Here is a 26,327-nt window from a genome sequence, read left to right on the forward strand (position 1 = left end):
GCAAAGGAAGTCTTGAATATAAAAGTATATTTGTGATCTCTTATAGTATTAATACAGTGTTAATTCTATATGCTCGTATACTTAATACTCATAGTGTTAATACAGTATTAATACCATATCTCAAAATTCATAAGCTGTAACTTGGTTTTGTATCACCATTTGAAATTTTCTATGTTGAATCTCAGATGGAAAAAAAATAAGATAAAGACTCTCTTTTTAACAAAAAAAAATACGATCAGAAGAAAAATCTTGGGTTGTTTTAAACCCTAGAAGGCAACATGGCCTACAGAGCACATCCTGTTCAAGCCCCCATCTTAAGCCATTTACCAGTCTCAAACCCTACTTTGAGAAAAGAGTTTGCTGCTGTAACAATGGAATAGTTTTCACATGACTTAGAATGCTAAGAGTTTAGTTTTGGAAATATGACACTTCAGAAACTTGAAATCATTTGTGATTTTGGCCATTTGGTTTACCAGATCCTACCAGAAGAATCTGAATAAAATAACAATTCAGGCTAGAACATGAAGACCATGCAACTAGAACATGTTTTTTGTTTTTTCCTACTTACATCAAATCCTCTCTTACTACTACTGGTTTTTATCTTCATATACAAATACAAGCAAGTGTGGGAAACCTGCTTCTCAAATGATTACAAGCAAATAGGGTGCTAAGGAGTCACAGACAGCTTGTCTTTACAAGTGGCAGTGATAGTTTTTGATGTTTTATCCAGCTGTGTTAAGAGTCTCAAGAGAAAAAACATTACAAAGATCACTCGTATGGACTAGAATATAGCGACCGGCCTTGGTTACAAGTTCCAAAAAATTGTTTAAGTGAAGACTATTTCTCGTGGTAACTGGCAGAGGGCAGACTTTTAATGGATTAGTCTCAAGTAAGAGGTTAAGGCTTCAAACTAATGAACACATGCTGGTAAAGCATTTGGGATGCTTAGTGCAGACAAAGTAATTCCTACATTGAAAAGATGCAGAAGCAGGTTTTGATTCAATAGAATTTAACAGTTGAAATCAACAGATTGAGTCTTAGTTTGCAGAGCCAGGAACTGCACATACACTTCGTTATTTCCTCTGGAGACTAACAACAGTTTTCAACTTTTTTCCAACCTGTGGACCACACAGGAGGAAAAGAAAGGTCTTACTAACTGCCTGTCTTCTCAGTCACACACGTATCACCTCCATTAATTAAGAAAATACAGAATTCAGCCCTAGATGATTTTAATACAATTAGAATTGAAATTCAGCAGCTAGATAGTAAGGTAGAAATCACATGCCTGACAAGCTCGATGACTCTGTGAGCCCGATCTCAAACTCAGTTCCTAATTTCTGCATAAGACTATTGCTATTTATAACTTATGCTTCAATTCAAGATAAAAACTGATACTGTAATTCCAGAGTCTCACTCCTGTATTTTTTTCCTTTAAAATAAAAGGGGAGATAGAAAACACAGGCACCATTTTGACCATTTGACTTCAGGCCTCTCACTGCAAGAGGAACTCTGACAAGATGTACCATCAGGCTGGAGCCTGTCCAAGTTCCTTGTACGTACAAACATCAAAATCTCTTAAATTGATGTGCTTTTACCAACTCTATCAAGTACAAAGAATATTAAAACCAATCTTCTATAATAAAACCTCGGCCACACAGTCTGCCAGCTACCAACGTTTCTATCTCAGAATTTATGCAAGAATTGTAGTCTTTAAAATATGACATTCAAAGATTAATATAGTTCTATGAATGCTTCCAATCAGCTATTTTTCATGCAACTCACATCAAAGTGTATGTGATATCAATACCTCTAATTCTTCTGACAGCCATTTTTAGTGCAAATACTAGCCAAACTAACTTGTTCTATTAAAATAGTAAACTTTTGTATAAGAAAAAAAAATTAGTTACTTTTCATCCATTCTGCTGCGCATTTTTTTAAGTTTCTGCATAATGCTACTAGTCTCACTGCTGGAGATTGAGATTGGGGAAGGGCTGCGGGTTTCTGCATCAGTTGGAAGTGGGCTAGAACCATTGCTCTGCTTGATATCGTCCTCACTGTGAAGTTCCTGTAGTGGAGTGTTAAAAAACCAAAACACAACATTAAAAGTAAGAGAAGTTATTCTACAATTAAAAATTGTGTTAATTTAGTTTACTCCCTCCACAGATTACCTCAAATACTACTTCAGATAAGTCTGTCCACCTGCAAATTTAACTTCATTTTCCACCTTAATTTATTTGACACAAAATTTTTTAGTACACCCTTTTTCTCCATAATTTAAGTTCTCCCCTAACTGTATCCAGAACAAAAAAACCCCACCAGAATTCAGTTACTCAACCAGGAAAACAACCTTCTATACTACTATTATTAAACTTGTGTCTCCATAAAATTTTGTAAGAGGCAGACAGTTACCAAAATCCCATCTTGCTATCTCATAAAGCAACACAAGAAACTTAATGTAATGACACTAACACACACTCAAAGCATCAAGTTTTGGGTTTAGCACTTACGTTTAGTGCTCTGGGGTACTAATCAAACAAAATCAGAGCCTGTGAGATCTAAGCATCAAAAACCTCATATTCCCAAAGTCATTAGTTAAGCTTGAGAATGAACAAACACCACCCACTGCCCAGTTAAACATCTTATCACTTCTCCAAATGCATTTCCTTAAACAATGCTTTAAAGAAATTAAAGATAAAATTGCTGAGATAAAGAGGATGAGACTGTTTTCAGGCAGACAAAACTTACACGTGATAGGTCCAGTCTAGTAGCTTTCCATTCTTATAAACACTGAAATCAAATACCAGCTGCACAGCCAAAGAGGGAAGACTCCAGCTTCTGTAGTGAACACTTACCAGCTTGTTTTCTCCTGCAGATTTTAGTTTTTCCTGCAGTTTCATTGTAGTCTGACGGATTCGTTCTATTTCCGCCTGCTGTTTAAGGATCAGCTGCCTCTCCTTCCGAGCAGCCTTGTTAGCCTCTTGAAGACGCTTAATTTCTGCCTTTTAGGTATAAAAGATTAAGCATAAGAACTGTGACAGACAGCTCTCAAGAACACACTCTAAAGCTGTCACCCTTGCTCTGGGTTTAAAATGACTGCAACTACATGATGAAGTAACTAGCCTGAACTTCAGTAGCAAAGAATAGAAGATCAATTAATACTTCTAAGTCTCAACGAGTGAGATTACTGATACAGAAGGATTCTTTAAAACAATGTGTTAAAAACTACCGAAATGCAAATAAAACATTTGTAAGAAATACTGCTAGCTTCCTCTCCAAAAGCCTGATATGGAGTTCTCTCAATTCCTAGCTTTTACAGTCTGAAACATTTAATGCCTACACAGAGGTTCCAACAGGATTTTCCTAGAGGGCATCAGTTACCTTCTCCTGCTGTAATCTCAGCAGCAGACCACGCTGCCTCTTTCGAATAGGAGGCATCTTATCATCCTCTCCCTTGTCTCGCAAATGCCTGCAAACAGATTGGAAGAAAGAATTAAATAAGAAAAAAAGTGCACAACAACAAGATTTTTTTTTTTTTTACTTTAAAGAGTCAAAAAAAGGTTTACTTTTCCTAACCTGCGGAAGAGTATATGCCTGCACTTAATCACTGGCATGCTCTACAGTGGAATATTTTGTACTGTTTAGTCAGACACGCACAGTGAAAAGGCCAGTGCAGGTAATACGAGATCTCACATCATGGGCAGCAGCTCTGCAGAGGCAGCATATGCTCACCATTTGAGAAAGACATAAGGAAGGACACTTGGGTCACTACCCTTTCTCAAACCCACAACAACAAGAAATTGGAAGAAAATGCCAATTTTCCAAACAGTGGTACTCTCATGCAGAGAGTGATTATGGAAAAGTATTATTGATTAAATCCGGCCACCACTGTGTAGTACTATCACTAGTTATTTCAAGTGGCATTCCAGGACAAAGCATATGTTAGGTTGGAAATAAATCATTAACGACAACACATATCCAGGTTCACAAAATTCAGCCTGAGTCATTTAAAATGAGCTCAGATAGATATAAAGCAAATAAAGTTCTAACTCTTTAACAGTTTTATACATTCTTGAATTAAGCCTTGTAGAGTCATGGTTGGGAATTACCTTCTCCAACTGACAACACACATCTGATGTTTTATTGTTTCAATGAAATTCTCTTTTATCAAACTACATTCAACGTAAACATCAAAGCACACTTACAAACTGGGTTCTGTTCTTTCCAAGTCACAATAACATTTGTATAGATTACTGATGTCAGAAGATTAGTCCAACCATTGAAACTTGATAAGGGAGGGGTGGGGTGGAAGTAAATTCTTCCCACAAAAATTCAAGGAGAAGTACAAGAAAATGGTCAGTCAGCAACAGTGTATATTCAGAACTGCCTTACTTCTTTTGGTGTTCCAGCCAAGCTAATTCAGCCTTGGTCTTCTCTTTCAGAGCCTTCTCCCGGAGACGAAGCAGTGAGGACTGATGAGCTGCTCGCATTTCCTCCTCTTTCATGTACTGTCTTACCATCTCCATGGTAAATTTAGAGAAACTATCTTGCCCCCCTGAGAATGGCATGCTTAGCTCCTGGAAGGCAAGACAAATTTGACATGATTTGATAATACAGAAATTCCAAAGCTTTTTTCAATGCCAAAGTGTGTGTGTATACACAGATATACACACACAAACACAGAGGTAAGAAGGGAAGCTGTTTTTCCTCTCCGAGCTTTGTACAGATCAGCTGTGCAGCTAGGCTGCATGACAGTTTCGGAATGTCCCCTCTTGGGCTAGAGAGATGAAGCATCCTTTTGTACTTCCTAGCTGTGTGTAGGCACAGCAGGAAGACTTAATTCACTGGACTTTTATCATCTACCTCAAAAAGCCACTCCTCTTCTCCAAAGCCACAAGAGAACAGGTAGAGATCTGGGTGGATTGTAAGTCATGGCACTTGTACAACAGTGACATACAGCGTGATTCATACAACTCTATGTTTTGAGACGCTCAAAGAACCACAAGGAGGAAAAGAACCCTAAAGTTTGCAAACACAGCTAAGAACAGCTCACTTGAAGCTCGTCAGCTTAACCATCTCAGTTCAGTTAATTTACCTTAACTATGGTTGCTTGACCTACCTTGATAGATGACAGAGCTGTTTTTTCTGGGGAGACCTCCTCATCAGAATCATCACGACTACCCCGTTTCTTCTCCAAGTTATTTCTGCGATGACTCTCAGAGGGCAGCAAAGACCGGAAAGACTTTTCTTCAATCTCGTCCTCTGTCATGGACTCATCAAATTTCAGAGAATACTCTGTTGCAACAGAAGCAGAATCTGAGGGAGAAATCAGGGAAGTGTTTTTATGCAGTTTTACTCTGCCTCATCTCAGTAAAGTTGGGGGGACAGGAAACACAGAGACATAGCTATTGTAATGCAGAAAAATGGGTGTTTAGAAAAGAGTGACCTTGAATTAGAGGACATAATGAAATACTGTTATCTAGCTTCAAAAGAGCTAACAGACTTCTGTACACAGGTATAAACACATTTCTGGGTCTGCTGAAACATTTAGTGTTCAGCCTGTATATTCAGCAAGTGAACATCTGGCTACAGCTAGGACAGCAGAAAATAAAAGGGCCCACCGACTCCATCACTCTGTTGTGCAGAATTTCAAAGGTTCCCATTTCACTGGGCCATCCTGTTACCTCTTAAAAGACTACCAATTCACCCGGGGCTAAGCTTTCTTCACAGATATTTCCTCATTTATTTCAGAAACTAACTCTGAAACAGAACCCCCCCTCCCTCCCCCCCTTACCACCTTCAGATTTATCACATACAAACAACAGAGCTAACCTTTTTCATCTGGCAGGGATAAAATACTATCGCTCCGCAAGGAATCATCCACACCAGTATGAGCCTGTTCTTCAATACTGCTAGTTATCCTTTCACGACGGGAAAGCTTCTTCTCGTTCTCCTTTGAAGAGGGAACTGAAGGACTCTCTTGGCGGCTGCTAGTACTACTACGTTATCAAGAGAATTTTTTAAAAAATTACTGTGCACATTTCAAAATATTTATTTTACATTACTACTGTACATACCATGATTAACATCCCAGTAATAATCAACATGCAGAGGGTTTGGTTTGTTTTTAAAATGATACTGCAACTACATCCCTGTCCCCTTAGCCTTCTCTTTTCTAGGTTAAGTTAGCCCAGTTCCTTCAGCCTCTCTCTTACATCACGTACTCCAGCCTCCTAACCATCCTGGTGGTTCACCACTAGAATTGTGTCAGTATGTTAATGTCTTCTCTTTACCGAGGAGTCCAAAACTGGACACTATTCCAGATACAGTCTCACAAGAGCTAACCAGAGTGGAATAACCATTTCCCTTCACCTGCTTGATAGATTCTTGCTAAATCAGCTGAATGAGAAAGCGGATGTGAAACTCAATTATTCTAAAGTTAGGAAAGAGAAAAGCAGCCAACTAGAACATACACAGCAAATTCAAAACTGAAGATACTAACACATAACGTACTATCACACTGTGGACCACAGTGTAGTAGATTTTTAATTAGATAAAGCAAATGCTGGTAGGCACGTAAATCTTCAAGCTCTGGACTATAAGACAGGTTTACCTGTTGAAGGTTTAATACTGACTCTTTTTAACAAAAATATTGAAGGAAACATCTTGATATTCCTTTGTACTTTAGTTCTTATTTATAGCAAAAATTCCCCTGTATAATCTAAACTCTCCTTACCTCTGATCATGAACCTTTGATCTTGAAGACTCTGAATAACTATCAAACATCGGTGAGTATGTCTGTTTTGAGTCACCTGTCTCCTCTCTACCTTGTGACATGGCAGCAGACTCACATTTCCTGAGAAAGAGAAGCGTTCTGGGTAAGTCTGTGTTGTCTTAAAACAAAGAGTAATACAGTTTTCACAAGCTTTCATCAGTTTACTAGAAGTAGTAACAGTTAAAATTTCTGAAAAGACCACTTAAAGCTTAGACTGGTTAAATCATCTCAGAAAACAGAGCATCTTTTTCTACTCTTTTATACAGAGCTTCATATGACCAGGTAATGTTATCTTTGGAGTACACTATTTAGAGTGTAAAGATGAAATAGAAATTCTTCTTCTGAAATGCTCACTCATTATGACATCTTACAATTTTCTTGTACAAGTGAACAAGTGAAGCTAAACCTAACTATCTGACTTCCCCCTTCCCAAGATGTGAGACATTAGGGAAAACCTGTTTGTATCAGTTCGGGCTCTCAGCTGCTTCATGAACTCTGAATGATGCTGACGCTGGTGGTCAAACAAGGTGGTGACAGGAGCAGCTGGAGCGCTGACAGTATCCGAGATCTGGGTTCGTGCCAACTCTGTCATCTGAGCACAATAAAAAATAAAAGGAATACAATGAGCTTATTAGCATCAAAATGTTTTTGAAATAGAAAGCAGTCGCCCTCACAGGCAATTTACTGATTTATTGAACAAATGTGTAAGACATGGTTTTGAGATAGTTTGTAATTACATATTTACTAATTTTAGTTCTAAAAAGTGCATACTGCTCTATAAATACATATTCTTTATGCAGAGTGGAATAATTGATATGAAACTACAGACATGCAAGACACTACTTATATCATTCCAATCAACTTAAGGAAACTCTGATCACTAGAATGATCCCACATAATACAACATTCCAGACCTACCATTACAATTCATTTAAAAGGGAAAAAAAAAAAAAGCCAGAAACAATGTTTTCTTTTTCATTTGAAGTGCATCTTGCTCAAAGAGCAAGAAACATTATTTTCACTCTAAAGGAAGCAACAGGTTTAAAGTTCCAATGTTATGCAAACTACCAGGTCTAAAATTGGCAGCATTAAATCAATAGATAGCCATGAATTTCTCCTTTATAATGCATGGCAGTCACTGTTTACCTGACTAGAAATAAGAACTACTTCAGGAATCACGGCAAATAACACTGGTTTTTAGAAGCTTTATAATTTACTATTTCTCTTATTGTTCAAGGGTCTGCCTCTGGCAGAGCAAGGAACTCAAGGTGGCTTTGAAGGTAGCAATAAGCTGTATTTCAATAACTTCCAATACACATACTGAGCTTCTTCACTAATTCTTCAATTAATGTACGCACTAATTGTAATGCATACAATTTTACAAAAACAAGTGAATATCAGGAGTCACTAGTGAACACGGACGGAAAAGCTACTCTGCCAGCCCATCATCACTGGCCAGGTCATCCCCACCCACCTCTCCACTAGCACCTCTTAAGTCTCAGACTTCAAACTTAAAGCAAGACAAGAGATTAAAACCCTAGACCAAATAAAAGCTGTCTCTGTTTCTTCTACCTTGCTTCACTGGTTTCCACCTACTGGGTCTATAAACTTGTCAGGGTTTAAACCCAGTCTGCAGCCAAATACCACGCAGCCGCTTGTTCACCCTCCCCCACCCCCAGAGAATGGGCGAGGGAGAGTTGGAGGGGTAAGGGTAAGGAGACTTGTAGGTTGAGATAAAAACAATTTAATAATTGAAATAAAATAATAATGATAATAATAATAGAAAATACAAACAGGTAATGCACAATGCTATTGCTCACCACCCACTGACCGATGCCCAGCCTGTTCCCAGCCAGCGATCCCAGAGAAGAGAGAATCCTGAAATCACCACTCCAAAAACCCAAGTGGAGCTTCCCAATCAACTCATATCTATATACTGAGCATGACATTAGAGGATATGGAATATTCCATTGGCCAGTTTGGGTCCATTGTTTTGGCTATGCTCCCCCCAGCTTCTTGTGTACCTGTGCACTAGCAGGACATGAGAAGTTGTAAAGTCCTTGATTTCTTAGCAACAACAAAAACCATCAGTGTATTATCAACATTCTTCTCGTATCAAAACCCATACTGAACCCAAAACACAGCACTATTCTAGCTACTAAGGAAGAAGGGGGAAAAAAAAAAGCCTAATTAGCTCTATCCCAGCCGAAACCAGGACAAAACTACAAATGTTTCTTTGTCTTCATCCAAGACTTCACTACCTGCTATCAGCAACCACTGCATGTATCTCAGATATCTGAGATTTTCTGCTCCTTTAACCTAACCCATTCTTCTCTATTCAAAAATTATTTATATTTCACTTATTTGGCAAAGTTCAGAACAAGTACCTCAGTATTATTCTACAGTCCCACTACCTATCATAAAAACAGCCTTGCTAAGCACCAGCATGTGCATAAACTGAATAAACAGTTATGTTCATATCCATCAGCCTCCTGCACTCCATCCCATAACCCTAATCCACAGTCATTGCGATTGCTAAACAATGAAGAAACAAAAGCATTTTTTTGTTACTGTGTTTCTTATTTATGCATCTGCCACGTGCTGGGAACAGCAAGTATAAAAACCGATAAACTGATATATAAAACTGAAAACTAATAAATATTCTGTATGACACAAGCAGAATGAAAAAAGATTCAAAAAAAGAAAACTCCAGACTCTGTCCCAAGTTAAGAAGTCTGCTGAAGATCCTCCGATCCTCCTCTTTTTTTTTCGTTGGTCTACCTCCAGAAGTAAGCAAAATTGCTATTTCCCTGCCTTTCTAATTTAATTTGCATATCAAACAGATACAGGATCAAACCCTGATGGAGTGCAACTCTTACAAATTAAAGATGTTGTGTTCACTATCACCAATCTCTCCTGGAAGAACAAACTTCTTAACAGTTTGTTAACTGTAAGATCATAAGAATAGTCAACAGGGATTTAAGGCTGCTGACTGACTTCAAGTAACAATGCCAGAAAAGCTCCTTTAAAGTCCTATCACTTGTCATGTTATGAAGGTGAAGAAGTTGCACTGAGAATGACACGGAACAGAAAATAACCTGGAGGCAAAAAAGTATTCAAAATAATACTGAAATTAGAACAGCTTTTTCCTTTCACTGAGGACCTCACCTCACGGATCTGGTGAGCTGTATCTGTAGCGAGAAGCGTGGTTTCTGCCTGCTTGGCTGCAGCCTTGCATGGGGCCTCTTGTGCAGCCTCCTGCCGTGACTGGACCAGATGCTGTAGTGACTCTGCATGGACCTATGCAGAAGACAAAGCCAGTTCAGCTCTTCAAAATTTTCTTGTTATAATAACTACAGTTTAATTTCTCAAAATCTGGGGGAAAGAAGTTTGAAATTGACCCCTAAGAGCTTTCTTCAGCTATATTAAAACCCTTCACCACTTCCATATGTTTACAGCTTCAAATTAAGAATACTTGTAGGCACAGATTTACTTACAGCAATTTGCCTCTTACACACTCCACATTTTTTGAAGGGCAGCATTACCTGAGCTGCCTTCTGCCTTGCCTCGTCCAGTTGCCTCTGACTTTCTAAAGCTTCTTGTTCAGCCTTGATTTTCAAAAGAGCTAAGTCCCGTTCATGGCGCTGTTGCTGTGCCTATGGATCAGGAAAAGAAGTTTTAATCATTAAAGTTAAATGTAAAGATCTTTTTTGCCTTAGCCACTGGCTGCAGCTACCTCTGAAAGATCTAGATTTATTCTACTGGTAATGGCTCTTCTGCTAAAGTTAAATTTTTAGCCTACCTACTGAACCTCTCCCTTTTTAAGTAGACAGTAGACAATGCACATTCCCCATACTCTTCCACCAGTGTAAAAAGAAAGAGTATTTAGGAGACCATTTAATTCAGCAAACTAGAACAAGCAATCTTGTCAACATAAGGAAAATTTCCACCAAAAATGTCCTTTTCACAGAGTAAGACAGATGATCCAGCCTGAACAACTACACTGCACAGCACTGGGACCCAACGTCAAACCCCATAAATAATCAAGATTTTATTTTACTGAAGTACACAACCAAAGCAGTGATTCCAGCTAATGGTATATTAATGACACATATTTTAAAGTCACCATTTCCTTGGTGCCAACTTGGTGTAAGAAAGATAACAGACATCAATCCCAAAAAATGGACATTAATAGAGATGCTCCATCATGCCGTTACAGTTTCTCTGCATTGCTAACAAAAGCATAACTTGTCCTAATTTGATTAATTTTCTTGCAAAATAGAAAAAAAAAAAAAAGGAAGGTTAAGACAAGGAAGTATTTTTCCATTACCTTTAGAATCTGAGCCAAAGAAACACTCTCCTGCTGGGCAAGTGATATGCCTCGTACTCGTTCTACATCTGAAAGCTGTCGCACAGACTCCTCAATAGCACTAAGGTAGTTCAATTCTGCTGATAAACGATGCTGAAGACCAGCAGGGGAGAAGCGCATACATCCTGCAGGGTAAGACCTACTAGTCAACCTTCATAGACTTTAGTGCCCCACATCAAATAAAGAGGAAAAAAACCGAAAAAACCAAACTGCTCTGGGATTAGTATGGTTTTAACAAAACAACTTACCACTTGCTGAGGCTGCTCCTGCTACAGACCTACTAGTTCCCAGACTCAAGTCAGGGAAGGCTACATTAGGCTTCAGCCCTGACGCTGTACTTCCAGAAAAGCCAGCAGGTGACTTGACTCTTTCTGCTGTATTGCCTGTAGAATCAAACTGCAACATTTTTTGGGAACCGGAAGACGGGGAAGAAGTCGGCGTCTTCTGTGATCTTCCCTTCTCCGAGAAACTGACAGTGAAATGAAAAAAGAAAGAAGTCAATATTCTTCTAAATCCAGCCATTTGATAAGACAATAAAGCGATAACCTAGTTCTTCCATTTATATACACCAAACAGACCCACACAAAAGGCAGTCTTCTATGGCTTGCCCAGGCTCAGCCTGCCTTTAGGAAATGGCCTCATGAGATAAATTTTGTACCTATATTCCGGTTTAGGGTTAAGTTTCTATAGCACATTATTCTCCCCCAAAGAGCACACACCAAAAAAAATTTAACATAGTATCTACACATTCTACATGGCCAAACAAGCAGTTTTAATGCTTCCTGCTAGGAACCTGGCATGAGAAAGTCAGGATGAACTCACCTGCACGTGCATTTACACATCTGTTTTGAGAGTCTGAGTGAAGATCTGTGTTTTACTCACAGGAAATTAGGGCATTATTTTGATATCAGAATACAATGAACAGCGTTTAAAAAGTAAACACCTTACTATCAGCATATGGATGCAACTGAATATGATAAGCCACTGCCCTGAGTCTCGATCTCTTTCATCAAAATGCAATTAAATGCTTGAAGGCCAAAACTTGGACTTAAACAGTAAAATATTACTACAGTAACACTTAAAGAGAAAAACAGACATCTCTGTTGTTAAACATACAGAAAATGATGCAGACACTTCTTAAATTTACTATTCCAATTTTATTAAGACAAAAAGGATTAACAGTGGCTGCTTAAATCCCTTAGGAAGACATTCTGCTTTACTTGGCCTATCTTAGGAGATCACAGGACCTTTCAAACCCAATACTGGGTACCAGTGAAAGTCACCACCTCAGAGTCATTCTATAACCACAGAGAACCAGTGAAAGACCATTCATATTATTTGTTGCTTTTTAGAAAAAAAGTACAGTGAAAATTAAGCTGAGCATATTTCATAACTAACTTCATTGCAAAAAATAAACTGCATTTGTAAGTAGACATACAGAAGATGCAACAGGAAAATTAATTTTCCTCTTCCTCTACACTCTTTTCTGATGTGCAGTTCATCTCTCAAAAAGCATCAACCCACAGAGCTGGACAGGCTTATGAGTATTAGTTGTACACAAGTCTAAGCAAAAAAGTCTGCGGATCCTACTGAAAAGAACAAGATGACTGCACAGGTTGACTAGCTATTTTTCTTTTCCTCCACTTGTTACAGACCATTTGTAGACTAGAAACACAAAATTGTGTTTCGATGCTTAAGGTACTGAAACCTGACAGGATACCTATAGTGGCTAGTTATCCTTGAAAAAAAGAAATAGAGGGGTCGTTTGGGGTAGAATCACCGTTTTGTATTTTCTCTTACTACAGCCAAAATGCAGGGAAAAAATGTTTTCTGCATGCCCATCTTACGGACATTTGATCATTTCTGTTACTTTCCTTTTGCATATCCAAAGACATAGCTATTTTTGATAACATGCCATAACACTACCAAGCTTAATTATATTTGCATACAGTCTTATAATGTTCATGTTACCTCATCAGGGAGTGTCCAGACAAGTTTTCCAGTGTGCTGTCTGTATCCGGGTTCTGCTCATGATCTTTATTAGAAATTCTGCTACTCGATAAGGACTTCTTTGACTGTTGGGATCCCCACTCTAATTCAGATGGCATTTTATCTTCTTCCACAGGAAAGTGCCGAGAACTTCCATTGAAAGAGTCCAACCCTAAGAACAACAACATTGCCAAAAGTTTGTCTGGTATTCTATGTATGAATATCTTATCATCAAAAGCCCCAAAACAAATAATTGAGAATTTTTTTCCCCAGTTAAAGATGCCTTTGAGTTAGAAATCTATAAATCCAACAAGCACAAAATGTAAATTTTGCAGCTTCCTATAGGACATTAAGTTCTCTTCTGCATATTGTGTCCACTGCCAACAAAACTGTTGACTCAGCTTTCATTTCAGCACTATCGGTTTACGTAAAGAAATTTGACTCTTCGATACTGATACTTAGAGTAAAGCCTGGTTTGCTTTAGGTAAGCTAGAGAATTTTGAAAAAATAGGAAGATAATTTGCAATGGCAAATCCTATTTTTCTCATTCCTTTTATTGGCTTTAAACCTGTTTTTTTCTTATGTTACCCATTGCTTATATAGTAAAAGTGTACCAAATCTCAAGTTTCTTCATGTTTTTGTAATCTACAAGTTATTGTAGGAAGAAGCCTATTTATTAAATTTGTGCACTTACAAACACTAACTGTGATCCAAAGATGAAGCATACAGGCAAACTTCCTGTCACCTTCATAAACGTGGCCATAACTCTCATTTTTCAGCAGCCTATTGGAATTTCCTCAGCACAGAACCTGAGTATAGTTCCTCATGATATTAAAATTAACTCATTTGTTAGAAGGCTGGTTTAGGAAAGGAAAAATTTTCCATGCTGTTAACAACATCTTGCTTATTTCATTTTAGATGACTGTATTTCAAGGTCAGAGAATCATCAGGGTCAAAAAAGAATTTAGGAAGGAGTCACTGGAGGAATTAATAAATCACCCTATCAGTAGTAGACTGCAGTTTCCAGATATGTAGAAAGATTGCAATTTTCGTAACAAGAAAACCCTAAAACCTCCTTCAAGAAAAAAAAAAAATACCCTACACTTACGTTCTTTCTTCCCTCTCTTTTTAGAGGAAGCAGATGAGCGAGAAGATGCTGCAGACCGTGGTCCAGATGAATGCTGAGAAGCAAGCTCTACAGATCGAGGTTCACGGGGAGACTTCCTACTTGGAACTTCTTCCTGAATGCTTGAATTACTGCTGCCAGCAACACTAAAAAGGAGCACATTGACAGTGATTAACTACGGACTTCCAACTCCCACGTTACATTGTGCACAAGAAATCCACCACATTTTAAATTGGAGACAGACAGCTGAAACTGTACTAATTAGCCTATCTTGAAAAGTGTTGCTTTTGAGAATAAAAACTACGACAGCTAAGACACTAGGAAGTTTGACATGATATTGAACATATTGAAACATACTTCTAATCATCTGAAACAGTAAAAGATGGATAACAACCATCCTTTCCAGTGCTAACTCTTAAAAGCTATTTGACTACGGACTTGAACAACGTAAGAATGACTCCAAACATGACTGCATTTTAGATTATCTCTGGACATACAGATATCATCAACTGACAGAAATATGAGCAATTTTCAATAAAGGATTAAAACAGATTTGCAAGTCAGAGTGTAATGCACCATACACTAAATACCAACAGACGATCTATCAAGAAGTTTAATCAGAAAGAAACCATTTTTTGCAGCCAACATTTTCAGCACGCAAAGTGCCTTTTACCCTCCTTTCTTCAGAGGTAAACTATCACCAGTACAAACACAGTACTTGTGGCCTTCCCCAAGGTGCTCAAAAGATGTAAATATATCTCATTATAAAAAAAAGAGGTCTTGGGAAAGCCACATGAATTCAGCAGTAACATGGAGAGTCTAGGATTGGGAGACTTCAAATTTTAGTCTGAACAAGAGTTCCTGCAGGTAATTTATGTATCCACTACTAAGCATTAATGAATCCTTACTGAAAGCAATTACAGGTTTTTTACAAAATTTTGAAGTACTGAAAGTATTTTAATGCTTTCAAATATATTTTCTTTTTTCTAAATTACAAAGACTAATCAACTGAGTACTACAGCAGCCACACAAGCTGGAGAACTAATTTTCACTTGACTACAAAGGGTAAGAACCTTGCTTAAAGCTACCTGCCAGACGAAAGAAGAACAAGTATTAGAGAACAGGAGTACTGGACTCTTATCTTTATGCTGGTTGATATGTTAACTGCAAGGTCCTAAAGAAATACCTCATCACTTTGACTAGTATTCCAATACAGCATAACAGAAAAGATATCCACCACATTATGAAGCAAATTTTGCATTAACTATTTTCTGCTGAATTCTGCATTTTGATTTGCACAAGAAGTCTAACACAGAGTTACCTGAGGTCACGTGCAATCTTTTTGTCTGTTAAAGTGTCACTTCCCTGCGATGAGGCAAAATCATCTTCATAAGAAACCACGCTCTCTGGAGGGCTCATGGCAGGGAGTAAAGGGCGCAGGAGGGCAGACCCTCCATTCAACCTTTCATCAAACACTGAAGTGTGGACAAAAGAGGGAAAAGACAAAAGTTATATCAAATGCAAATGTGCATCAAACAGGTAATAAAGCTACAGGAATGAAGTGCTCCCAACCACAAGTTAAAGACTTCCTTTCAAAACCAAAAACATCAGGAAAACAACAGTCTATCAATCCCACGGAAGTTTTAACACAACATTAACAAGCAAAGTCTTCCTCTTTTTGAAAATGATTGAATACTGTACTTCATTAATACACCCCAGCTAAAACATTTTTGAAGAGCACAGTGCTTGAGAGTAGAGCCATCTGCAGAAAACTTAAAAGCAATCATCTTTAAGGGAAATAAAATGAAGGAAAAAAAAAAAACAAGAAAAACCACAAAAATCAACTTCTCAGAAAACATTCCTCCTTAAAATAAGGAATTCTAGAAAAAGAAACTACTCAAAATGAAGAATAAATTTGTACAAAAAATGAAAATCAAATGAAGCATTCTGCACGAGACACTTGTAAAGCATGCCCTAAGACATAACACTTGAAATGAGCTTGTTTAAGCAGGAGACTTTCCCTACTGATATTCCAAAACCTTACCTTCTCAAAATCAAATATTGTTACTGGAGTTTTAATTGTTGCACTACTTTGAGACATTATCAAATAACTCATACGAGCAAAGATGCAAGAGGAAAGTCCACATCATTCATCCACTGAAGTTACATGTTTCCAGTAATATAGCAAAGCTGTATCAATCTTGCGCAGCAAGAACTCAGGATATATGCAAGAACTCATGATTACGTCGTTAAGTAAGTGCTGCATAAAGCATAAATTTCACCCTTCTGCCTTAACTGAAACAGGAATGACATGTTATTACAGATGATCCAGAGCACATATATAGTAGGAGGATGCACGTGCCAATCCAGAGGGTCTGTTCTCCATGGTGGAGAAAACCATTTCCAAATATACTCTGGGCAATTTAGATTTAGTATGTAATTTTGCATACAATAAATGTAAACTCAAGTTCACAATTCTGTAGCTATGGCTGTCCTTAACGCATGTAACCCCGCATATGAATTAGTTACTGATCTAGAAATACAGAGCAACCTAATACAAAAATAATGTTCTTCCAGCCCGAAAGTGTGAGGTTTTTTTCTTCTTTCCTTAGACAAGGCGTCAAAAGAGGGGGGAATTAATTTACCATGCTAAAGTAGAGTGAGAAAGCCTTACACAGATTCACATTTGAGACATCCAAAAGCACATTCCTTACCTGCGAAGTATAAAGTGTAAGGAGTAGTAAGACTGAGAAAATAATAATTCACATGAGATTTTTTTCCATTTTTACCTTTTCCATGAAGCTGATAACTTTTTGTAAAGATATTGATGACACTGTGGGGACTTCCCTTCGCCAGTTCCTCCCATGGTCCCTTGCTGTGTGCGCCACTTGTCTGGGTGAAAAGTGGCAAATACTTCTCAGCTTCCTTCTGAAACTCCTTTATGGGCTCAAAAGCATTTCTCTCCCGAATGCAGAAATCCTTCTCTTTTAATGTCTCCAGCATCTTCAGTTGCAACTGTTTGTGCTGGCCTCCTTCCTCTTCAGAGAGGCTTCCGTCGCTCAGGAGAGGCCCTTCGCTGATGGAGTCAATGCTGGACTCCTGAGGCATTGCAGCTTTGTTTGGAGCGTAAGCCTGGTTTTCACGCCCTGGGGAGTCAGTCTGTCTCTTAGATAAATGTCCTCGTACCCCCTCATGCCTGTTAGCAGCGGGGGACCTCCTTCCAAGGCTGACTGCAGCAGTATGAGGCCTGATCGTCTCAGGGAGCTTTTTGAATTCACTAAGGTTGCCTACCCCAGGAAGGCTATCATCAAAGGCTGCATGAGACACACAGGTACCCAACATTTTTTGAATTTTGGCTGAAAAAGCATCTTCATTTTCCTCTCTCACAGGAGGACTCACAGCCTTTGCCCACCGCCCATCATCCTGGTTTTCTTGCATAAATTCATGGTCTGAGTTCCACATAGTACCATAATTGATACCAGCCCCAGCCAACTTTTTGGCTTCACTTTCAATCCTACTAGAAAGGGAAGCAGCAGTAGCTTTCAAAGCTTCAATCCGATCTAATTTGCTCTTATATTGGTTAGCAGTAGGTTTTACTAAGAGATTTTGCTGTGCAGCAGGTGAATTCAGGTATGGCTGAGGCATGAAGGCCAGCGATGCCACGGGTGCAGCATGGCTCCTCCTGCCTGCCAACATCGCGTCACACTCCTTTGACAAAAGGTCCATCTTCTCGAGACTCCAGTGTTGGGAGCAAGGGCCTCCACTTGAGCCCATGAGAGCTTGTGGGTGAGAGAGCTGGACTCTTGGGCTCAACCTGTCTGGCTGCACCCATGGAGGCTCCATCAAATCGCTCCTGAAATGAAAAGTCAACATTTAAGTTGATGACTTAGACAAGTCCTGTTGTTTTAGATGAAAGTATCATTGTCACAAATTTATTTTTCAGGAAGAAATACTTTTTGGTGGAATCAGAGGGGCAGGGAATGGGACAGTAAACAGTTACAAAATGTTATTTAAGAAAAGCAAACAACACAGCACCTTCCAAATTTGAAATACCATTTATAGCGTACTGTGTGTTTTAGAGTTGTAACAAGCTGAGTTTTCATCATCATCAGTATGTCTTTTTTCCAAAAGTTTTCTGACTTCAAAAAGGAGGAAATATCTTTCTCCCTCCCCCACCCCCGCCCACCCCCCCCCACCTTGGAATTTCTTAGCCCCAGCCTTCCCCATCTAGTTGAACCCAGCCCATGCTTCACTGAAGTTGCCACTTAGGGTAGGCATCAAGAACACTTAGAAAAAAGGAGACTGGAAATACAAGGACGTTTACAGTTCTGTAAGACATCTTTTTTATTTCCACATAGCTCCCATTTGCAGGAGCTCTGTAGAGACCCTCCTTCACTAATATCACTTGCACAGATTCTGAATACTAGGGAACCTAGGAAGTCCCTCATAAAAAATGCTTCTCTGCTTACTATGAAGCTCTCCAAATAATTTATGCAGCCTTTTAAGTCTCATCTCTCCCCTGCTATTAGTACTTACATATTTTTCCTTACAATGTTACTCTAACAATATTTACTACTATATGGTTTAGCAGCTTATTCTATACACAGTACTACACAGCATTCCTAGTGCTTCCTTGAACTTTTCCAGAAAGGAAACAGGTCTCACTGAATTTACAAAATCAGCATGGATTTGACCAAGTTAAGGTACAGATAATGAAACAAGTATACGTTTAAGAAGCAGACATTCATTATGTAATTAAAAATGAAGACACACTTGCGCAAGAGGGATACTAAGAATATGCAAGAAACTTTATGGTTTTTAGTTCCTTAAATGTAAGTGTTTGGTTGGGCACCTTGACTTACGGTAAGAAAAACTTTGATAATACACTGAACAATTAAAAATGGGGAAAATGGCATGAAAGGAAACAGGAAAAGCCTAGTTCCAAGCAGAAGCAGAGGCTTTTGGTAGACACAGTAACTAAAGGCCTGAATCCAAGACAATAGATTAAATAGAAACATTGAACAAATCAAGTAAGAAAAATCAAACATATTCATATGATCAGCTTCTTTTACCCAATGGCAATCATGGAGGAAATACAGTCTCCCACTATGAAAATTATATCCCCTTGATGTCAGCAGAAGATTAACAGTAACCACCATTCACTTTATTTATTTACAGACTCATAAATATCCACAGCCAAAATTCTTTATATGTTTTCCTGCATCAGATTCCTCTTAACCACTAGAAAACGTTGTAATTGCCATAGACAAGAGTGTTTTCCTCTCTCTCTCAGAAGACCCACAATGGCTCACCTCAGTAGCGGCTGCTGCGGTTCGGAAAGTGACATGTCACTACTTGAAGATGCACTAGGAGGACGCTCCTGAGCCTTGTTTTCTTTGTCAGATTCCCCAGATGGTTGATAACCAGGTCTGGGCTAAAAAATTAAGACAAACAGAAAAATGCATTTTCAAAAGTCTGCAGGAGTTTAGAAGCTCTTGTCTCATTAAAATCGAAAAGGCTTACATTTCTTGGTGTAGTATCACATCTTTCCTACCACAGTAAGACAAAAAACACAAGACATTTATGTTTTTGTCTCAGCAGAATGCACTGTGAAAAAAGCTTTGCTATACACCAAACTGTTCAGCTCAACACACCAAATTGGTATTAGTCTTTTACCATATATTAATTTTCATATTTGGTTTCTGATTAGCAAACCTACTTAACTCACTGCTGATGGAAGTTTGTCCACTGACTGAAAACAACTTCAGACAAAGCTCTTCAATTCACAGTTTGACTAATGTTTACAGTTTTCTTAAGAGCCTTTCTTAAGAGCTGCTGTTAGCGAATATCCAAAATTCTGCTTCTATTTATAATAGAAAGATGATTTCCATTCACCTTTCTAGTAGGCTTTGCTGTGCCAAAAAGCAGCTACTAGCAAGGAGGCTCCAGATAAAAACCACAATGTTCAAGCAAAAGCTACAGTTTTCTTTGTATGTTTTCTCTTAACCTATAACCAGATCAGGACAAGTTATGACTTTCCTAAACACACGACCTCCTATTTGTGCAAACACCTGCAACACATTAAGTTAGTGAATCAGCTATACCTGTGTTTCCTGCACTGTAGGCAGCTGAGGCAGCTCTTCTAAAAATGTGTGTTCCAGCAATAGTTTAGAATAGGTTTCCTGTAACCGTTTGGCTGCTGAAGGCTCAGGAGGAGGCACATTCTTCACTTTAGTAAGAGCCTCCTTCTGCTTTCTGTAGAGCTCTTGGAGTCTTTTGTTCTTCTGTTCTGTCGCCTCCTTTTGTGCTTTCTTCTCTTCATTCTGCTTCTTCTTCCTCTCCTCTTGCTGCCTGATGATGTACTGACGAACCTCATCTGTATCATAGTGACGTTTTTTAGAGATCACCTGAGGCTCCTCACTGGCAGCTATCTTGTCCGGTTTCCTTTTGGTTGGACTGTGGCTCCTGGCATTTTGAGTAGGCAAAATAGATTTCTGATTCTGTTTTTCCACATCTTTCTCTTGCTTTGTACTCATGGAATCCAACTGCAAGTCATCGAGGATTCCACGTATCTCCACAGGCAGGAAGTCCTTATTTACAGAGGCATGATCTTCTTGGTTATCAGCTGGAAGAGCAACTTCCAGTTTCTTCAGATTATTCTCAGACCGTACTTTACTTCTTGACCTTTCAGAACTTCTTGAAGAGGTTTTACAGGTAACATCCAGTCTAGAATCTGAGCCTGTCCTTCCAATACAGCCTGCTAAAGAGTAAGACTTGTCAAATATTTCAGGTAAAAATCAAATTTGGGAAATTACATGCCATCACTGAAACAGTTGAAAAAGTGAGGATGAGGGAGGAGTGCAGATCTCACTGTAAACGTGCTTTTGCTTCGTTCAGTGTCATAGTCTGAATATAGCGGTCTTTGCTTAGACTGAGTTCACACCCGTTATACTCTTACCCGCCTCACCACCTCACAGGCATAAGCAGAACAGCAGCTATCACCATCCCTTACTTGCCCTGTCTGAGATTCTGGATAAATTCTGAAAAGGGCTGGTGGAGGAATCAATGAAGATCTATGATGCACATGGATGATGCTATATAGCATCTGGAAGAACCACAATTCCTGTAAAACAGGGATGCCCAACCATAGCTTATGTATTATATTCAGCACATCTGGAAAATGCATCTGGCCTGTGGACCACTGCTACCCATTCCTTTCCCACTAGCTTCAAAAGGCAAAGACAGATTGCAGGTGATCTTTTTTTTGTGGTTGCAACCTACTTCCCACCTTTTCCAGAGCTCCTGAGCGCCTCTGCAGCATGTACTGCCCGCCCCTCAAGTCACATGTGCAGGGGCAGGCTTCCCATGACACCAAGGAAAGTTCATAATCCACCCAGGAAGAGAGGTTATGCATCCCAACCATAGACGTGAGAAAAATTCTCCACGCTCGAATTGTAGGTAAAAATAGGAGTTATTTTAACAAGAAACTGATTACATTCTATCTCAGAAGTCTGCTTTGTTCTGCAGACATGCAGTGTTATACAATAAAGTAAAATATTAAACATCCAGTGATAAGAGTACAACTTACCAGACTTGGCAGCTCTCTCTCGTCCTGTTCTGTCACTAGATACAGCTCTTCTGTCCTGTTCTATTCTAGGAGCTGGACCCAATATCTTTTTTACTAGCTTTTGTCCCTCCCGCCAGGAAGATGCACTTATTACATAGTTTCCACCTGCACAATAAATAATAAATAAAAGTCAAGCACTGGATGGATTTTCTAACTTACCAAAAAAGTATTTATTGCAACTGTTAACCATTTCTATACCATTTAGTTCTGCATGTGGTACAGCTGCAGCGATGTACCATGAAGTCACTCAACAGCTGAATCACACAACTATCAGTGCTTCATGCCTACACATAACCCAATGTAAAAACCCAAAACATGATGTAGCACATTAAAGCCCTATAAAAACTAATTTAAAAAAGAAAAAAGGGTTATACAGGTCTAAAACATATAAGCAAAGGTTACTGGGGGAGAGGGAAATATTTCTGCAGGTCTGAAAAAAAGCTGTTCCTCTCCACTTAAATAAGGAACATAAGAAAAAAGAACAGGATCTAAAATGTTTTAAGAGCAAATGTAATAAGAACAAAAATTAAGGTGGGAGATAAATTATTTATTTTCATATTAAATAAGTATTAGCTGATATCTAGCAAAAAACACTTTTAAGATATTTTTAAGGATAACTAATTGTTGAGACAGGTGTCTTCTGAGGAGGTTAAAAAGTATCGAGCAGCAGTTTTTCTAGGCCAACGCTAACTCCAGTCCTCTAGCTGGAATTTCTGTACCATGACTGAAAATAATTAAGATAAACCCTATTAATTGATACTTAATGCAAGAACAGACTCCCTTGAAGCGGACAGAAACCCAGTCAAAATGTTATTAGTATTATTTTATCATCCTACACATAATTAAATGATAAAAACTGGGTACAGTGGCATCTTTACCTAATATTGGTTAGATTGAATGCCACATTTAGTCAACTCACCTTTCATGCCACTAATTATCATTATTAATAATTTTAATTGCAATTATTATTAATAATTTTTTGAATTAATGACCTTAAAGAGCTTTGGCAAAAAGTATCATATAAAAAAGAAGAGTATTAATAACCTAATTCAGACCATTTAGCAGTATTTTATTGCTAGAGAAGTACCTAACTTGAATACCCAATTTGCAGTTGATTCCTAACCATCCAGTTGCAGTTTTTACCTCTGACAGCACTGCCTAAACAAACCCGGACACTGCCGCATGAACACACCACAGACAGACAAAAAGGGATTGTACTCTGGGCCCTGCTACAGGGCGCTGAAGACCTGGTACCAAAGCAACTTCCAGTGAAAGCCAGGACAGCAGACCAATAGTGCGTTGGCAACCCCAGTCCTCAGTTCCCACCCCCCTTTTTTAAATTTTTGTTATTTTAAACCAGAAGGAGGAAATCTGTTCAGTCAGAAGTCTGTAGCCCACTATTCATTCGTTTACTAACAGTACTCCTTGACTGCACTGTAAATTATCCAAGTATTTTATAAATCTGTCACTTGAAACATGTCACTACAAGCCTCTCTGAAACAGACATATCAGCCAAAGGGCTTCTCTTGCCGAACTTGGTCTTCTCAATTACTTCTGCGTGCATTTTAAAAAGCAGTGTAAAGTCTCATCTTCCATTTCAAGTCAGCTGTTTGAACTAAAGCACACTAACAGAGCGGAACATGAGCTGTGGCTATTTATAGCCTTGGCTATGTCAGGCAGCTTCTCATTGCTATGACTGGAGGATGGACCATCACGGATATGCCGCTTAGAACTGGTTCTGTTCTCATAGGGATTTCAGGCCATCATTCTCCTCACATTTAATCTATCACGGAGAATAACCATTGCCATTAAAACCTGCAGCAATGTCCGTGCTCCTCCCTCACTTGGAATTGGCACAAATATGTTAAGTTAGTTTAGTATAGTTCCTGAAGTACGATCGATCAGCATAGGAAGGAGCAAATCCATACCTGTCACTTTTAAGTATCAGCATTCATTACCATAAAATACTCACATGCAGCTTCATGATTTACAGCATAAAGAAGCACATAGTCACTCTCTAAAAAACCCTTTGTAATAATTTTTTACAGCAGATTTTTTTCTTCAACAAAGCATTTACCAATTATGGGCCACTGTACGTAAGGAGAAATGTAAAACCTTAAGAGGTGCAAGAGATGCCTAACATCACATGTATTTAAAGGAAAAAAATAAAAAAAAAAAATCACTCTGTAATGTGATTGCAGCCATAACTCCTTACTTTGTATGAAAATTAAAACTAAACACAAAGCAGATGTGGAAGTCTTCCTAATTCTTTTGCTACACACAATATCAAAGATTATCATTACTGGAAAACTAAGAAGCACTAACAGAATTCCACATGTAGCTAATCTACTACTATCAGGCACTGCTTTACAGTAACTTGCTCACATCATCTTCTCTGAATACTTTAATAGCAGAAAAGTCAGACAACATAAACAAATTCTTAATTGGTAAAAGAAATAAACATTCCTTTATAAATATCAAGATTTGTGAGACTTGTTAGGGAATGTGTTTTTGCATTCTTTCACTAACTGAAAAAGCGAGGAATGGGCCAAGGCAGAACTGAAGGTGCAGGACAGCAACAACTTGACACAGGACATAGAACAGCCAGAGAAGAGCCAAAAAGACATCCTGTTCTCTGCTTCCCTGCTGAGAAATCCTACCAGGGAACAGCTTTCAGTACAGCCCCTCAATTCAAGTAAAGGGCAACTCGGCAAGTCCCGCTGACTGATTTTGGTATCATCTCCATTCCTCTTCTCAGCATTATTCACTGAGCTATAGGTCAGGCGCTAATCAGCTTCAACACAAGCAAAACAGAGCAGGATTCAGAACTATTGCTGCTTTTGTCTGTGTTGGCCTCACAGATACCTAAAGATACCGCCCCGCCCCCAAGAAATACACACTCTTCAGCAGTTTCCATAAGGTGAACACAGCAAGTGGAAAGGCAGAAAATTAAAATAAACTAAAAAAGCACATACAGCCAACCAATTAACCACAAAAACATACACATCCCCAGTGCAGCATATAATCTACAAACACACTACAACAGCATTGTTACACATCTGAGAAGACTTTGAAAGCAATATGCTTTAATTTTTCTTTACTTCTTGAGATAAAACTCATCTCTGAAGGACATGCGACAGTCTTCCCTCTACAGTAGAATTAGTCACCTTGTTTGGACTCTGGACTTGACAACCGTGTCAGTTTTTGCACTTTTCGCACTGGTCTGGGTGCTTTTTTCTCTTTGTTTCTCTCACTAGGTTTTCCTTTCACTGTTGAATCCTCTAAAAACAAACAAAAGCTGTTAAGTGATATGTCACAGGAAAGAACATCGAGTAACAAGCTTGCTTCAACATTTACCTTGAAAAACTGGAACTCAGAGAAACACAATAGAATTCACTGACTCTCCCAGATTACATATTGAGATCAATTACTCCCAGTCCAGCATTTTAAAATCCTCATAGCATGAAAATGTTCAATCAAGCGCTATTTACCTACGCACTGGAGCGCAGCAAAGCCACAGCAACACCATGTTTACAAAGTTCATTTTCAACTTTAAAAGAAATGTTGACAGTTTGACAGGAACAATTGTTGGTTCTCTTCTACTACAGATGTTATATTTTACAGTACTCATGTTCCACAGGAACACGTAGTTCCTTCACTCCTGCAACACACGGGCTGCTGCTTCCAGATTAACGCATGACAGCACTCGTTGCCTCCATGCAGAAGCATGAAAGACAGGATACCCGTGTGCTTTGCTTTCTGCAAAACTTGTCACAGAATTCACCCAGTGATGCAGAACTATTCTATATCACTTCAGCCCTCATTTACACAGGCTTTAGAGATGCCAAGAACACTTACCAAAGAGAAAGTCATATTTTACCATGTTTTCAAAAAGGAGACCTGAGATGTGGCTCAATCACCAGCCCACTGAATGGGCTTCCCAGCTGCCCAAGGGACACAGCAGAGACAAGCTTTGCTCAAGGACAGGCAAGCTGTGTATTCAGTCTCAGCAGTCTACACTGGACATTTTCAAAGATTTGTTGAAGCACTTTAGTTTACATGCCTTGAAGATGTTATTTTCTTAATCCCAAAAGTGAACTGTAGATAAGGAACTCCATGGCCACTATTATCACTGTTTTCCTGTTCCTCTTCTATAAAGAATGTGATCAGACAACCTAAAACAATCAGGATGCAACCTTCTCCACAGATACATCTGAAGCTTTATTTAGATGCCAATACTAACTTTTACAGCCCCTCATTTCAGCTGAATCCACTCTTTGATGGATGACTATAGCAAGTATCAGAGACAGAACAACAAGTCATATTAAAGTATGTGGGAATGGAATTTTAAGAGTCTTTCTCCCCCTTAATATCCTTCCCTTACAGATTTTCCAGTTGTCTTTGAGGCTGACAACAAGTGCAGGGAAGACAGAATCAATGCATC

General features: G+C 38.7%; 1 protein-coding gene across 14 annotated transcripts in view; it reads right to left on the bottom strand.

The window, feature by feature from the left end:
- The window catches only part of CEP350 (centrosomal protein 350), an 83,718-nt gene that overhangs the window by 33,812 nt on the left and 23,579 nt on the right, over nucleotides 1-26,327 (bottom strand). For 8 of the 14 annotated variants that reach the window (XR_012629910.1, XR_012629909.1, XM_074876967.1 and 5 more), the window contains exons 8-27: nucleotides 25,051-25,164; nucleotides 21,845-21,988; nucleotides 20,361-21,016; nucleotides 19,569-19,690; nucleotides 17,046-18,109; nucleotides 15,578-15,731; nucleotides 14,239-14,402; nucleotides 13,113-13,302; nucleotides 11,390-11,610; nucleotides 11,103-11,266; nucleotides 10,270-10,428; nucleotides 9,941-10,072; nucleotides 7,228-7,364; nucleotides 6,734-6,853; nucleotides 5,830-5,996; nucleotides 5,117-5,313; nucleotides 4,390-4,574; nucleotides 3,379-3,466; nucleotides 2,853-2,999; nucleotides 1,908-2,065 (exon numbers count right to left, since the gene is read on the bottom strand). Coding sequence is in view for 12 of the 14 variants with exons in the window: in XM_074876967.1 (XP_074733068.1) it covers nucleotides 1,908-2,065; nucleotides 2,853-2,999; nucleotides 3,379-3,466; nucleotides 4,390-4,574; nucleotides 5,117-5,313; nucleotides 5,830-5,996; nucleotides 6,734-6,853; nucleotides 7,228-7,364; nucleotides 9,941-10,072; nucleotides 10,270-10,428; nucleotides 11,103-11,266; nucleotides 11,390-11,610; nucleotides 13,113-13,302; nucleotides 14,239-14,402; nucleotides 15,578-15,731; nucleotides 17,046-18,109; nucleotides 19,569-19,690; nucleotides 20,361-21,016; nucleotides 21,845-21,988; nucleotides 25,051-25,164 (4,483 nt within the window). In the remaining 2 variants the exon portion in view is untranslated. The remainder of the gene's footprint in view (nucleotides 1-1,907; nucleotides 2,066-2,852; nucleotides 3,000-3,378; nucleotides 3,467-4,389; nucleotides 4,575-5,116; nucleotides 5,314-5,829; nucleotides 5,997-6,733; nucleotides 6,854-7,227; nucleotides 7,365-9,940; nucleotides 10,073-10,269; nucleotides 10,429-11,102; nucleotides 11,267-11,389; nucleotides 11,611-13,112; nucleotides 13,303-14,238; nucleotides 14,403-15,577; nucleotides 15,732-17,045; nucleotides 18,110-19,568; nucleotides 19,691-20,360; nucleotides 21,017-21,844; nucleotides 21,989-25,050; nucleotides 25,165-26,327) is intronic. The other 6 variants (XM_074876963.1, XM_074876969.1, XM_074876960.1 and 3 more) reach the window with 5 other exon arrangements.

Source organism: Strix uralensis, chromosome 8, assembly GCF_047716275.1.
Source record: "Strix uralensis isolate ZFMK-TIS-50842 chromosome 8, bStrUra1, whole genome shotgun sequence".
Taxonomy (NCBI): Eukaryota; Metazoa; Chordata; class Aves; order Strigiformes; family Strigidae; genus Strix; species Strix uralensis.